This window comes from Brienomyrus brachyistius, chromosome 6, assembly GCF_023856365.1.
Source record: "Brienomyrus brachyistius isolate T26 chromosome 6, BBRACH_0.4, whole genome shotgun sequence".
NCBI lineage: Eukaryota > Metazoa > Chordata > Actinopteri > Osteoglossiformes > Mormyridae > Brienomyrus > Brienomyrus brachyistius.
This window is the reverse complement of record NC_064538.1, coordinates 18,385,581-18,401,011: the sequence shown is the minus strand read 5'-3', so window position 1 is coordinate 18,401,011 and position 15,431 is coordinate 18,385,581. Positions and strand designations below refer to the sequence as shown.

Here is a 15,431-nt window from a genome sequence, read left to right as displayed (position 1 = left end):
ACAAAGTCTAATACCATTCAATGGTTCATCCATTCATCATCCAATCTTATATCCCGAGTAGGTTCACAGGGGACCCAAGATCCTACTGGCAGCAGCATAAGGCAAAAGGTTTGGGTATCAAAGGCTATGCTTCACATCAGTTTAGATGTACACTTATAAGACAATCAGAATAAGCCACAATGTGCAAATGTATTTCAATTTTTATTATTATTCTGAGAGTCCAAATTGTGAAGAAAAAAAAACAGTAATAGCTAAATAAATTACCAAAACAAAGGCAACGCACAGAACTGGGAGCAGTGATTATAAATTAAGATAATAATCAGGTCGTCAAATTAATTCCCTGGTCAAACACTGATTAGCACTGGTTCTGAATTATGATTTCAAACAAATAAATTATTCCCCGCACTGACTGCAACAAAAAAACATTAGAAAACTGCACTCCAACGCATCAAAAAATTACAGCTAGTAGGAAAATGTGAGCACAAGAGAGGCAAGTTTTCCAGTGAGTAGTAACTGTACCATGCATGTTTTTATGTACTATACAGGTTAAATCAATTCTATAACAGAAAAAGACTGAACCTTCAAGAAATATCATTAATTGATAACAGATTTTCATATGACTATATTTTACTTGATTTTAATAATAAATATACATTTCCCCATTCACAGTTTCTGGATGGTGTATGACTGATTAAGACAGGGCAGTAAGTGCCTACCACTTTTTACAGTAGGAGTACTTAATATTTGTTCCTTTTCTGTTTTATATTTTTGCTTTTGTTCTCCTATTTGGGTACAGAAATATACACAAACAGAAAAATAAAAGAGCCCACATCTTGGTACACCCACTGGTTCCCCGAATCACTGGCACTATTTAGTACTCTGTGTGGTTTGTTTAAACATAGCATTCAAAACAAAACCAAACACCAGAGGCTATAGTATATGTTGGCTGCGATGAAACGTGTGAGGTTCCCACGTGTCGGTGGAGCGGCAGGGCCGTCCACACAGCAAAGCGCGCGGTTCTGGTCCGCTCTCAAGGAAGCTCCTCCCTGGGCAGCTTCCACAGCCTGAATGGGCAGCTAATGGAGCGAGAACTCTCGCTCTGTCATCCCGGGAAGCCCCGCAATTCCTTCTGGTTAACCGGTAAACGGACCAAGGTTTACAGCCATTCCTGGAAACATGGGCTGAATTATGCCAGGTCCTACAAAAAGGTTACTAGCATTGATGCTGCCAGGTTGTTAATTAAACGTCCTTTATGTCCTTAATGAAATACAAAATGTATTAGTGCAAGAAATCCATCATGTCCCATTTCCTAAAATGAATGCACGTATAATATTTTCCCTAGGAGGAGGTATCTGAGGTGTGGTCAATATGTATTCCGGCACACCCCTAACTTCCCTCTGAGGAGCTTGCACCCTCAGACAACACGTAGATGGTGTTGAGGTGAACAGGATTATGAACAGCGAGCCATTTCTAAAAGGTGAGGATGAATCACATGGTCCCTTTCGAGGTTATGCAAGAGCTTTTGATGACAGCGTCTGTCTCTGGGGCTGTTTTTAAGGAGGTGCCACAGAGCTGGAAGTAACTGTCTCGCACTCACATGTGCACACACATGCACACTTTCACGCTCCCTGGCACGTTCTGGAAAGCGTAGATCGCCTCCGACGCCACCGCTGTGAAAGACACCCTCTCAGGTCTGTGTGGCTCCTCCTGTCAGTCATCGCCGGCTCTCTGGCCTGAGTCCACGCTCAAAAAACAGTGAATGGTGGCCAAGTGGAGCCCAGACCCGTCCCGGGAAAACGGGAGGGGCGACATCTCTGCTGAGCGCATAGCCAGGACAAGCGAAGACTAGTGGTGACTATGGCACAGTGAACAAACCTCAAAAACCCACACACCCCGGAAACAAGTATAGCGGATTAAGTCTGCTATGAGATCCTAGATTTAAGAGAAAATATTTACCAGTAATGCCAATGGATCCTTAAATTACAATTAAGAAAAATTATGAAGCATTTGGTAAGCAAGTTTATTGACTAGAATGAGCAGCAAAATTTGCTTTTCTGTCCTCATCAGTACCTTTAAATCAATAAACATCCAAACGAAAATCAGGAAGAGTAAAATAAAACCTGAATGAACTGAAATAAGAGATACACTGCAAAAGAAATAAGCAATGAACTTAAACTACATTTAAGTAATAACAGAATTATTCTTTACATTTAGCTGCAAAAGACCACTTACATGGGAAGCAGAAACAAGTGTATTTAAATTGGAAGGATCATTGACAGCACATGCAGAAACGACGGAAACCCAAGCATTAATTCATCAATTCAATTAAATCAGGCAAACGTACCACGGCACTCGTACGGCACAAAGACAAGCTGCCTCTTCTGCTCACCGGCGTGTTCAGTTGTCGAAGCGCGAGCGGCAGCAATCCCCAGTCAGCAAGTCATTCCAGCAGCTGCTACCGCTGCTAACCTTCCTGAGCGGTTCTGCCGTCTCCAGCCTCCAGCACGGTGCCATGCGTGTGAGTGTGCGCGTGAACGCACCCACAAAAATCCCGCCCAGCAACATGAAGCACGAGAGCAAAGCTCCAGGCTGCCTGTGTGCTGAGTGACAGTGGGGGACCGGCGTCGTTAAGGGGGGGAGGGAGTGGCAGGGGCTAGAAAGAGGCACTGGGGCAATGTGAGGACAGGGACAGACTCAGAGACTGACACAATAAAGTCGTCAATGGTACATTATCTGTAATGTAATGTGCATAAACAGGAAAGTGGACACTGTCCTTTATCAGTAACATAATCTAAACAAGTGAGGAAGAGGCACTGTCCTTCATCAGTAACGTAATCTAAACGATGAGGAAGAGGCGCTGTCCTTTACCAGTAACGTAATCTAAACAAGTGAGGAAGAGGCACTGTGCTTTATCAGTAACATAATATAAACAAGTGAGGAAGAGGCACTGTGCTTTATCAGTAACATAATATAAACAAGTGAGGAAGAGGCACTGTCCTTTACCAGTAACGTAATCTAAACAAGTGAGGAAGAGGCACTGTGCTTTATCAATAACATAATATAAACAAGTGAGGAAGAGGCACTGTGCTTTATCAGTAACGTAATCTAAACAATGAGGAAGAGGCACTGTGCTTTATCAATAACATAATATAAACAAGTGAGGAAGAGGCGCTGTGCTTTATCAGTAACGTAATCTAAACAATGAGGAAGAGGCACTGTGCTTTATCAATAACATAATATAAACAAGTGAGGAAGAGGCGCTGTCCTTTATCAGTAACATAATCTAAACAATGAAGAAGAGGCACTGTCCTTTATCAGTAACATAATCTAAACAAGTGAGGAAGAGGCGCTGTCCTTTATCAGTAACATAATCTAAACAAGTGAGGAAGAGGCGCTGTCCTTTATCAGTAACATAATCTAAACAAGTGAGGAAGAGGCGCTGTCCTTCATCAGTAACGTAATCTAAACAAGTGAGGAAGAGGCACTGTGCTTTATCAGTAACATAATCTAAACAAGTGAGGAAGAGGCACTGTGCTTTATCAGTAACATAATATAAACAAGTGAGGAAGAGGCACTGTGCTTTATCAGTAACATAATATAAACAAATGAGGAAGAGGCGCTGTCCTTTATCAGTAACATAATCTAAACAAGTGAGGAAGAGGCGCTGCCCTTTATCAGTAACATAATCTAAACAAATGAGGAAGAGGCGCTGTCCTTTATCAGTAACATAATCTAAACAAATGAGGAAGAGGCGCGGCCCTTTATCAGTAACATAATATAAACAAGTGAGGAAGAGGCACTGTCCTTTATCAGTAACATAATCTAAAGAAATGAGGAAGAGGCGCTGTCTTTTATCAGTAACATAATCTAAACAAGTGAGGAAGAGGCACTGTGCTTTATCAGTAACATAATATAAACAAGTGAGGAAGAGGCACTGTTCTTTACCAGTAAAATAATCTAAACAAATGAGGAAGAGGCACTGTGCTTTATCAGTAACATAATATAAACAAATGAGGAAGAGGCACTGTCCTTTATCAGTAACATAATCTAAACAAGTGAGGAAGAGGCGCTGCCCTTTATCAGTAACATAATCTAAACAAATGAGGAAGAGGCGCTGTCCTTTATCAGTAACATAACATAAACAAGTGAGGAAGAGGCGCTGTGCTTTATCAGTAACATAATCTAAACAAATGAGGAAGAGGCGCTGTCCTTTATCAGTAACATAATCTAAACAAATGAGGAAGATGCGCTGTCCTTTATCAGTAACATAATATAAACAAGTGAGGAAGAGGCACTGTGCTTTATCAGTAACATAATCTAAACAAATGAGGAAGAGGCGCTGTCCTTTATCAGTAACATAATCTAAACAAATGAGGAAGATGCGCTGTCCTTTATCAGTAACATAATCTAAACAAGTGAGGAAGAGGCACTGTGCTTTATCAGTAACATAATCTAAACAAGTGAGGAAGAGGCACTGTGCTTTATCAGTAACACAATCTAAACAAGTGAGGAAGAGGCACTGTGCTTTATCAGTAACATAATATAAACAAGTGAGGAAGAGGCGCTGTCCTTTATCAGTAACATAATCTAAACAAGTGAGGAAGAGGCACTGTGCTTTATCAGTAACATAATATAAACAAGTGAGGAAGAGGCGCTGTCCTTTATCAGTAACATAATCTAAACAAATGAGGAAGATGCGCTGTCCTTTATCAGTAACATAATATAAACAAGTGAGGAAGAGGCACTGTTCTTTACCAGTAAAATAATCTAAACAAATGAGGAAGAGGCACTGTCCTTTATCAGTAACATAATCTAAACAAGTGAGGAAGAGGCGCTGTGCTTTATCAGTAACATAATATAAACAAGTGAGGAAGAGGCACTGTCCTTTATCAGTAACATAATCTAAACAAATGAGGAAGAGGCGCTGTCCTTTATCAGTAACATAATATAAACAAGTGAGGAAGAGGCGCTGTCCTTTATCAGTAACATAATCTAAACAAATGAGGAAGAGGTGCTGTCCTTTATCAGTAACATAATCTAAACAAGTGAGGAAGAGGCGCTGTCCTTTATCAGTAACATAATCTAAACAAATGAGGAAGAGGCGCTGTCCTTTATCAGTAACATAATCTAAACAAGTGAGGAAGAGGCACTGTTCTTTACCAGTAAAATAATCTAAACAAATGAGGAAGAGGCACTGTCCTTTATCAGTAACATAATCTAAACAAATGAGGAAGAGGCACTGTCCTTTATCAGTAACATAATCTAAACAAATGAGGAAGAGGCACTGTCCTTTATTAGTAACATAATCTAAACAAGTGAGGAAGAAGCACTGTCCTTTACCAGTAACATAATCTAAACAAATGAGGAAGAGGCACTGTCCTTTATCAGTAACATAATCTAAACTAGGAACCTGAAACTGTACTTCATCAGTAATGTTATCCAAATTAATGAGGAAAATTACCCCTCTTAAGTAAAAAATATAATTAATGACGACGAGGACATGGTCCTTCATCCTTAACATTATCTAAGTTAATGACAAAGAGTACACAGTTCTTAATTGGTAATGTTAATAAGTTAATCTTACTTTGTGGTGACATGTTATATACATTTTCCTGCCAGATGAAACCTAAGTTTGTATAAATCAAAATCCGGTATGAGTATGAAAAATTTTGGGGTTGACAGTACCACATTTAACGACAAAGAGCACACAGTCCATCACCACTAATATAATCCAAATTAACGACAAAGAGCACACAGTCCATCATCACCAATATAATCCAAATTAACGACAAAGAGCACACAGTTCATCATCACTAATATAATCCAAATTAACGACAAAGAGCACACAGTCCATCATCACTAATATAATCCAAATTAACGACAAAGAGCACACGGTTCTTCGTCACCAATATAATCCAAATTAACGACAAAGAGCACACAGTCCATCATCACTAATATAATCCAAATTAACGACAAAGAGCACACAGTCCATCATCACTAATATAATCCAAATTAACGACAAAGAGCACACAGTTCTTCACCACTAATATAATCCAAATTAACGACAAAGAGCACACAGTCCATCAACACTAATATAATCCAAATTAACGACAAAGAGCACACAGTAAATCATCACTAATATAATCCAAATTAACGACAAAGAGCACACAGTCCATCATCACTAATATAATCCAAATTAACAACACAGAGCACACAGTCCATCATCACTAATATAATCCAAATTAACAACAAAGAGCACACAGTCCATCATCACTAATATAATCCAAATTAACGACAAAGAGGACACAGACCTCCATCGGTAATGTAATTTAAATTAACGATGAAGAGGACATAGACTTTACAGACACATACAGGGGAGAGTGACGCTTGGGGTTCGAGTGCAGAGGCTCAGCCACTTATCCAGTGTCCCTAGAGCAATTTTTCTTTGATAATTAAGGGACTTGCTCAAGTCACAGGTTTCTCGGCAGCAGCTTTCAAATCACAGGCACAGAAGCCCCCCCGAAACCTCTGCCTTTGCAGCTTAAAGTTTGCAATGTAAATGTTTCAGATTCCATGCAGGAACTTTAGTCTTTCTTTTGGCTTTTACCCAGTTTTTTTCCTAGCCTTTAAATCTCAAGTTCCGAGTAGGATCTATGTTACACTACTTAAATTTCCTGAATTTCAGGTATAGGATAAAAGTAAAACGTTAGAGATCCAGTGTATTTATCGGATTGAAGAACACAGGTCTCACAGACTGGAGTTTAACTATTAACCAAAGAATGTACATAGGGTGTTCCTCTTCCTGTCCTTATACAACAGTGATTGCAAAACCAACAGGAGCAACTTGGAAACCTGCATATAAGCAGGACTGAAGAGAACAGCAAAGTAGAGCGTTAAGTGCTGGTGGACCTTCAGCTGCTCACATCTGTCACTGGGCCCTCAGATCATCTCTGACAGCTGTCTAGGCGCGTTGCTTCCCCAACTCCCCCCAAAAATAGCAGCAGGCATCTCCCTAAACTAAAGCAGGAACCGAAGCTTTAATAGCTGCTACAGCTACAGCTGCATGGAGTGATCCAGAGGAAAAGCAGATTTCTTTCTGGAAGCACTCGTCAAATCGCGTTACCTGGGGATTATGGGAAAGGTGGTTTGACACCCCCCCTCCGTGGCTGCTTTGAAGCGAGGGTCAACCGACAGCTGTTTCTTGATTCAGGTCCAGTGGAGCACAGTGTCTGGGAAGCAGTGTTACGATTTCCCAGCAGTGAGGATCAGTCCCCAAATACAAACACAACACAAACAGAAACAGAACCTCTCGGAACTTTACCATGATTACAGAGGGTTACTTCACCAAACTCAGAGGCAACCCACTTAAATCCCTAGATACCAGTTATAAGAGGGATAACATACTGGTTATACAGCTTATATCATGTGACTAATGAAAAGTTAAGTAAAAGGTTCCAGAAAACCAGGTGAGCCCTTCGTAAGAAGAGGTTGATGTGAGGGCCTGCAGCATCCATCTAATATGGGGTGGATTTTGCCTTCCGGCCTGCTGACTGAATTCTGGCATTGCCAGTCTGATCAGCTCCTGGTGGAATATGTAAGGCTCTGCACATGCCAGGAGAGAGACACGGCTAGGAAACGTGGCTGGGGAACACGGCTGGGGAACACGACTGGGCTGAGGAAAGGTCACCTTTAACTGGAGAGCACATCATAAATCTAGTTCCCCAACAATACAGTCAGCCATGCTGTTGCTAACTCCAACCCCATAAAAGCATGACATGTAGATCCCCAAAAGCTGAGAGCATTAGCCCTGGGTAAAAGGATTCAAGGACCACACAGGCACGCTGCACGCACACACGCATGCACACAGCACGCTGCACGCACACACGCATGAACACACACAGGCACGCTGCATGCACACACGCATGAACACACACAGGCACGCTGCACGCACACACGCATGCACACAGTACGCTGCACGCACACACGCATGAACACACACAGGCACGCTGCACGCACACACACATGAACACACACAGGCACGCTGCACGCACACACGCATGCACACAGCACGCTGCACGCATGAACACACGCAGGCACGCTGCACGCATGCACACAGCACGCTGCATGCATGAACACACACAGGCACGCTGCACGCACACACGCATGCACACAGCACACTGCGCGCACACGCGCATGAACACACACAAGCACGCTGCACACACACACACATGAACACATACAGGCACGCTGCACGCACACACGCATGAACACACACAAGCACGCTGCACGCACACACGCATGAACACACACAGGCACGCTGCACGCATACATGCATGCACACACATAAGCACATGCTGTACAGTATCCGTTGTCTGGCAGCCCTTTTCATTGTTAACTTTTTTTCAATGGCATTAAAAAGGAAAGATAATTTAAAAAGGAAAAGACTGACACAAAAAAGACTTTCTCTTGTCATTAGAGTCCTTTCTCAGCCACACTCTCATCTTGCACTGAAGCACGAGTGGCGGACGCACTTAAAACGACGCCGATGTGTCGCTCTGCTGGCTGCCATGACGTCACCGGCAGGAATACAGTCCGGAAAAAAGCAGTACAAGAAAAAAGAAAAAGACAAGGATGGTAACCCTATGTAACCGGGGCGGGCATTATTAGTGTCACTTAGAGGCCACCTGCTTCTCAATTTCACCGAGGCACTCTGCCGTTTAGGGGCAGACAGAAGACAACACAGTTAGGGTGGGTGGAATGAGGATCCAACTGACTGCCCAGTCCTTGAAACAAAAGGGCAACTCATTAACAGGGAAAATTACCACAAGCAGGCCATGCATCATACCCCAGCCTACAAAAATATTTATTGGAACACCTCAATGAAGGGTCACCATCCAAAAAATCCAGAAACGGCCAGCTTAAAAAGTCTGTGAAACACCAAAACTACTTATAGAAGGCAGCACGTTGACTGGAGATAGGATAGGTAGCAACCAATCACCATGAGGGTTTTAATCAAAGCGAAACCTCTTCTTCACGCAATTTAGATTTTCAGACAACTGTGATGAATTCCAAGCTTTTTATGTCTGAAGGGTCAATGAATATCAATATGAAAATCAATCAAAATGAGACCAAGTCAAATACAGGAGTGATAAGGAAACAGCCCGGCTGTATCCAGCGAGCAAAATCTTAATTCTGTTATCCTGAATTTGAAATGAACAATAAAAAAGTATAGTTGCCAGTAAATGCCAGTACTAACTGTGCCCATGAACGTTTTGCAAGGCAAAAATAGCCAAGCTGAGTACTGAATGAATACCAACTGACAAATTGTGCTTTTATAAATCAGATCGTTACCTGGCTATAATTAAAGCCTACGTACGTGTTTCTGCAGATACAAGGATGGCCTGCGGAGAGTCCCGGAAGGCATCCGGTCGACATCGTGCGAACGTGAATCCATAAAGTGCGAGAAAGGCACGGGGATCCATTGCTAAGGAGCCAGGATCCATCTGTGTCTCTCTGATTGTCTGCATCATTAGCCGCTTCAGGGGGATTCTGTTAGACTCTCTTCCCTGGGGACTCACCACTCCACTGCAACACTGACGCCAGCTGGCTGCCGGACCGCGGGCCTCTCAGGGTGGGAGGGGGGTAAACTGGCACTTGACACTGTAAAGTCAACCGCTACTTCTCAGGGATGGAGATGGCACTCCAAACACCAAGCGGAAAATTCCATTTGGGGGTACCGAGGGTATCATCAGCACGACGCCGGATCGTTTAATAATTGGGGGGGAGGGCAGGACCGCGGTGAGGAGTGGCGTGACATCCTATGCGAGCCTCGGATCCTGCACTCCTGCTTTTCATGGGGTCTAAGCTTCTACTGCATTTTCTTGCTTGACCCTTTTGCTCCAAGCAAATGTTACAGTTAACCTATTTTTTAGACTAGGCCAATGAGGGTACAGAGAAGCTCAAGGGTAAGAAAAGGCAAGAAAGGATGGTGTCCTGTAAGGCCCAATGCTGACCACCCTGTTTTCCTGGGCAATACTTGTCCCTACACCGGCCAACCTAAGAGCATAAGTTACCAGCCCCAAACCACAGAACACCTTGAGACCCTGATAGCTGCCATACCTGCCCTGTCTTTTGTTCACATTTGTGCCTGAACAGGATTAATACTGGTGGGTCTGTACGCCTGCTGATGCCTGGACATGAACGAGCACCAGTGCCCCACCTCGTTGGTTATGGAACATGCCAAGAAACATGTCAGTCTGGTGGGTGGGGTTGGGGGTTGGGTTCTGGCAGGGGCCGATTCGCCAGCTTCACGAAGACAAATTTGGTGCAAAGGTCAGAGCGAGGCCTCTGGGATTGGGGGGGGGGGGTGCTAAATCGCCTCGGGAATGTGGTCTTGGCGTAGCAGGAGACATGGAGACCCACCATTTCTAAGCCCAGTGTACTGTTAAAGCACCACAGTGAATCAGATCTAATGGAACCAAATGGGGCTTGTCAAGTCACTTATGAAAAAAGCAATTTAACGGTTCTTACTCTAATTGGAGCTTCTGACTAGTTATACACCATAACCTTAAAAACCCATTTCTTCATTAAAAACAGGTTATAAACACTCACACTGGGCTGTTCTGCAGCCAATGTCTTAAGAACCCAGGACGCGCTCCTCTGTGATCCCCTGTTTTAGCACCAAACGACTCTGTTTTTCCATGGTGCCTCAGCTGAGCCAATCAGCTGAGACAGACTTTTTGATTATTGTTCCAAATTAGACAGGATGTTCAGACTTCATGCTGCCGTTTATGCCTATGTCAGGATACTGTTTCTGGATTTCACATCAGCATTCAACACCGTCTTCCCATCAAGACTGGCCTCCATCAGCTGACCTTGGCATCAGCACCTCACTCTGTGACTGGACTCTGGATATTCTGACCAACAGACCCCCATCTGTTAGGTTAGACAGCTGCACCTCCTCCACCCTGCCACTGAGCGCTGGGCTCCCTGCACAGCCCTCTCTTCTACTCCCTGTTCACGCATGACTGTTTCCCTATGTGCAAATCTATCCTCAGCATCAAGTTCACAGATGATATCACAATACTTGGGTGCAAGGTGTGCTGACAACAACTTGGCCCTCAACGGCAGGAAGACTAAGGAGCTGAACATCAGGAAAGCTAGAGGCCGCAGACACAACCTCAATCACATCTATGGAACCGAGGTGGAGCGCATAACCAACCACATCACCAAGGTCCTGACGGCACACATGAGGACTTCTCCTGCTCCATGACCTCCTTCACCCTGATCAGGAATCTCCTTCACCCTGATCATCCTTTCTTACTGGGAGGAAAGCCTATCTGTCACCTCAGATCCTGACCAAATTTTTCGGGTGTACCATTGAGATCATCTTTACCAGTATCACGGTGTGGTATAGCAGCTGCTCTGCGGCTGACCAATGAGTTGTGAAAACCATTCAGCACTTCATTGGTGCCCCATTTCCTCAACTGCAGCATAAGCAATACTTGAAATGGACATATTCCATTTTATTTATGCATTTATAAAGCATTCACAGGACATTCATAAGCAGCATTTAAGTATATCTTAACATTCTAACATACATTAACATCTATAACAAACATTGTATGATAAGAACAAACATTATAATTGTATAACCATATGATGTTCGCTATTGATGTATATTAAAGCTGTTAAGGTATGTTAGGATGTTATGGTATACTTACATGCTGCTTATGAATGTCCTATGAACGCATCATAAAGCCATCACGAAGTTACAGTTACTGTAAATCGTTACCAAATAATGAGTATATATTGTACAGCATCTGTGACTGCAATATAAAGCGTTATTTATACCACACCATATATAGTATTATATAGATGTATATTTTCTATTTAATTATCACACATGTATATATTGTACAGCTGTATATATTGTACTCTGCATTTCTGGATTAGATGCCAAATTTTATTTCATTGTCTGAATGCTTGTACTCTGTGCAATGACAATGAAGTCAAATGTAATGTAATGCAATGCAATGTAATGTAATATTGTGTAATCTAATCTAACAAGCAGCTCTTGAGCGGTTCTCGTTACGCCGATCTGCCTCTTTAGGAAGGCCGCAGACAGAGTATGCCAGCAGGACGTCAGCGCCTGGCAGGGCCCTAGCGTACACATGTGGACAAACAGGCCTTCTGCAGATGCTAAATGTCAGCAGTAAGGTCAAATATTGGCCATTTTCTTTTTAGAGACCAGCTTTGATGCCCTTTACAGGGACTGACTGCTGCTGAGGGAACACGGCAGTGAAAAGGCCTCCGGGACCGAGGCAACAGGAGAAAGGTCGGGGCCCACAACCCCCCGCCCTTTGGCCTTTTACGGCATTTAAGAAAGGTTTGCAAAGAACAGCAATGTGCTCTGTGCACTTTACAGTCTCCTGACTCAACCACCCGCCCAGTGCCTGACACACATGCACACGCACACGCGCACGCATACACACCAATCCAGCACCAAAGCTCTTCCAAGATCCATGTCACTCCACGCGCACTTGGCTCCCTCCACAGCTGGCTCGGCTGAGGTCTCTGACACCAGCAAAAATGGGAACCGGATCTCTGTGTATTTCCGGCACACCTTCGCACCGGCCGTGTTCATAAACTCGCGAGGTGGCACAGGATCCTTCTCGCAGGCCAGCATGGCATCGAGCCGCAAAGAAAAACCTCCTGACGACTTTCAGGGTTGTTATTAACCTGAAGCATATTATTCATCGGTAGCAACTCATAAATTAATGTATTAGATCTGCCTTTATCCAAAAATGCTTAAAAAAGTTAACAAAATAAGATCAGTAAGCAGTGGTAGTCTAATGGTTGGGGAAGCACACTTGTAATTGAAAGATTGCTGGTTCGAATCCCTGACCAGCAAGGTACTACTCCACCTGTGCTGAATTAGCTGCCTCCTACTATGTCACATATGGGTCAAATGCAGAGAACACATTACATTGTGGTGTGTTTTAGTGTGTCAAAACTGATTACTTTTTAGATTCTATAGTCTCGGACTGACAAGTGTGTACATATCTACCGCCACTTTTAACCAACCAGATTAAACTTACTGATCAGTGGTGAGTAAGCGATTTATGTGGTATGCCTTACACATGCCCGAGCTGCTGGACATAATGGCAACTAGGGGCAGTAGGTTGTGGGTTCAGATCCTGGGAGGACATATTGTTACGCAGAAAGGCATTCCGTTCGAATTACAGAAAATGAGTAAAGGGCTGCCAGTAATGATGCATGGGAAAAAATTTGTTTTAAAAGAGAAAGAGAAAGGAAAAAAAATATAAAAAGCAATACTGATGTGATTACAGCTAGATTATGAACCAAGGACACATCCAGTAGCTGGAGGCAACAGTTACAATACACAACTTCTAATATTGTACGGATATATAAATCTGTGCTTTGGCATTGATATAATCACAGCAGAGGATGAGACGTCTTTCCAGAATATCTTAGGGAAACAAGTGAGAAGAAACACAGAGAACCAGCTGAGGAACCTCATTCACTGTGATACAGCGAGAGTGCCCAGGGTGGGGGGTGTGTGTGTGTGTGTGGGGGGGGGGCGTGGTTTATCAGCCACAGGCAATGGCTATATGGGCAGTGGGGAACATTGCAGGGGTGAGGAAACGGAGCCGGAGAGCTGGGGAGGCAAAAAGTAAATGGTAGAGATGCTTGGCAGTGGAGGGAAACGAGACACTGACCACGGGGGGGTGTGGGGAGGGGGGTCTTAATATATTGCCATGAGATCTTACACCTCAGGAAGAAGGAGGGCATTTCTGGGGAGCAGCTGTGGAGGAAGATTCTCTGGACGAGAGTGATACAGGATACAGGAGAATCCTTCTAGAAGGGTAGGGACTGAGTTTGCATACAGGCGGAATATAAGAATATTTACGAGTGAACTGTAGAGAAAGGCAGGGGTTAGAAGAATTTTCTAGAAGAGAGTGGATGGCATTGGCATGCAGAGGAATATTCGTATACTTAAAGTGTTGCCGAGTGAGGATGGCGTTTGCATACTGGGAGAATATATATACTTCAGGGGGATGTATAGAGAGAAGGCAGGGGTGGAGAGCATCTTCCAGAAGAGTGGAGACAGAACATGTGGGAGGCAGGGAGAAGTGCGCCCCCCTGTGGAGATCAGTGGGAGTTTTATGAGCAGCTCGCTGCTGTACGTCCTTTAGCCCGCACACACCGCCCCCCCCCGCCACTGTAGACTGCAGCACTGCCAACAGCATGCGATCACTGCAATGCAGAGGCCTTTTTCTTGTCCAAGCGTGGCAGAGCAAACCTCTGCAGGAGCGGGAGCCGCGATGGAAAACCCACAGGCGAGCAGTGATGTGCAGCGACACGACCCACAGACCTTTCAGTGATAAACACACTGAGCTCCTGCCTGATATTTGTCTGCTCACTTGTTAGGGGCTATCGGCACGTTTCTCCAAAATACTTCTCTCTTGCTTACAAGCTTTTGGTGAGTGTGCCCTCTTGTGGTAACAATCCAGTAGTGCAACCTTTGGCCCAATCTATGTATAAGGGCACATTTATTGTGTGTTTGGGAGGGGGTGACAGGGGGCAGTAGGTGGTTCAATCAACTATAACGAGGACGTGATCATACTGCAGGCCGTGGGCAAATATAAATGCAGGTACATGCTCTCTTCTGCAGTCCAGCATCCCCCCACCCCAACCACAGTATTCAGAATGCGTAACATACAATCTAGGACAAACCCCCATGCCAAATGCCGAGCCAAATCGACCACCAGCTGTGATCCCGGTGCTGATCACATGCTACAAACCTGGAGTGGAAGACAGGGCCCGTCTTGGGGAGCACAAGGCCAAGTCTGACAGGCGAGAGGAGAGAGCGACAGGGTGAGGACAGGGGAGGGAGCAGATCCCTAGGTTTCGACTAATATGACCCCGGCCTGAATTGCACTGTTACAGGGTCACCGCGGATCCCTGTGAATTTGGCTCTGATATTCAGAACCTGCCGCCCCCCCCCCCCCCCTGGTGTTTTATCAGTCCTAGATAACATGCCAGACTGTACAGACACATTAAAAATTCTCTGGCTGCACAGATCGACCCGGAGCTCCACATGCAGACTGCCATCTCCCTCTGCCAACACCGCGGAGGATGTTCGACCCACAGGTCAGTCACTTTCTCCAGCATCACACTGTCCAGTATCTCTAGCATTGTGCTACCTTCTTCTCTTTGTATGAATTTAAAAAGGAGCATAAATCAGCACAAAAAAATTACCCCCTATATTCCATCCCTTGTCCTGGATGTCACATAAAGTTTTGCTACCAAAAGGCATAAAATCCACCAACTTCTACATGTCTGATAAAGACCCACATTCTCACTTCTTTCACAAAGGCAAGCTCCCCTCATAACACAACTGGGGC

At 44.2% G+C, this 15,431-nt stretch overlaps 1 protein-coding gene across 15 annotated transcripts in view; it reads right to left on the bottom strand.

Moving 5' to 3' along the window:
• dlg2 (discs, large homolog 2 (Drosophila)) overlaps positions 1–15,431 on the bottom strand; it is a 214,765-nt gene that overhangs the window by 27,160 nt on the left and 172,174 nt on the right. Inside the window, exon 1 of one of the 15 annotated variants that reach the window (XM_049017501.1) lies at positions 9,377–9,576. The exons of 13 other annotated variants lie outside the window; for them this stretch is intronic. In XM_049017501.1, coding sequence (XP_048873458.1) covers positions 9,377–9,530 — 154 coding nt within the window. In that variant the 5' untranslated portion in view covers positions 9,531–9,576. Of the gene's footprint in view, positions 1–2,344; positions 2,561–9,376; positions 9,577–15,431 lie in introns of those variants that run through there. One more of the 15 variants, XM_049017502.1, reaches the window with a different exon arrangement.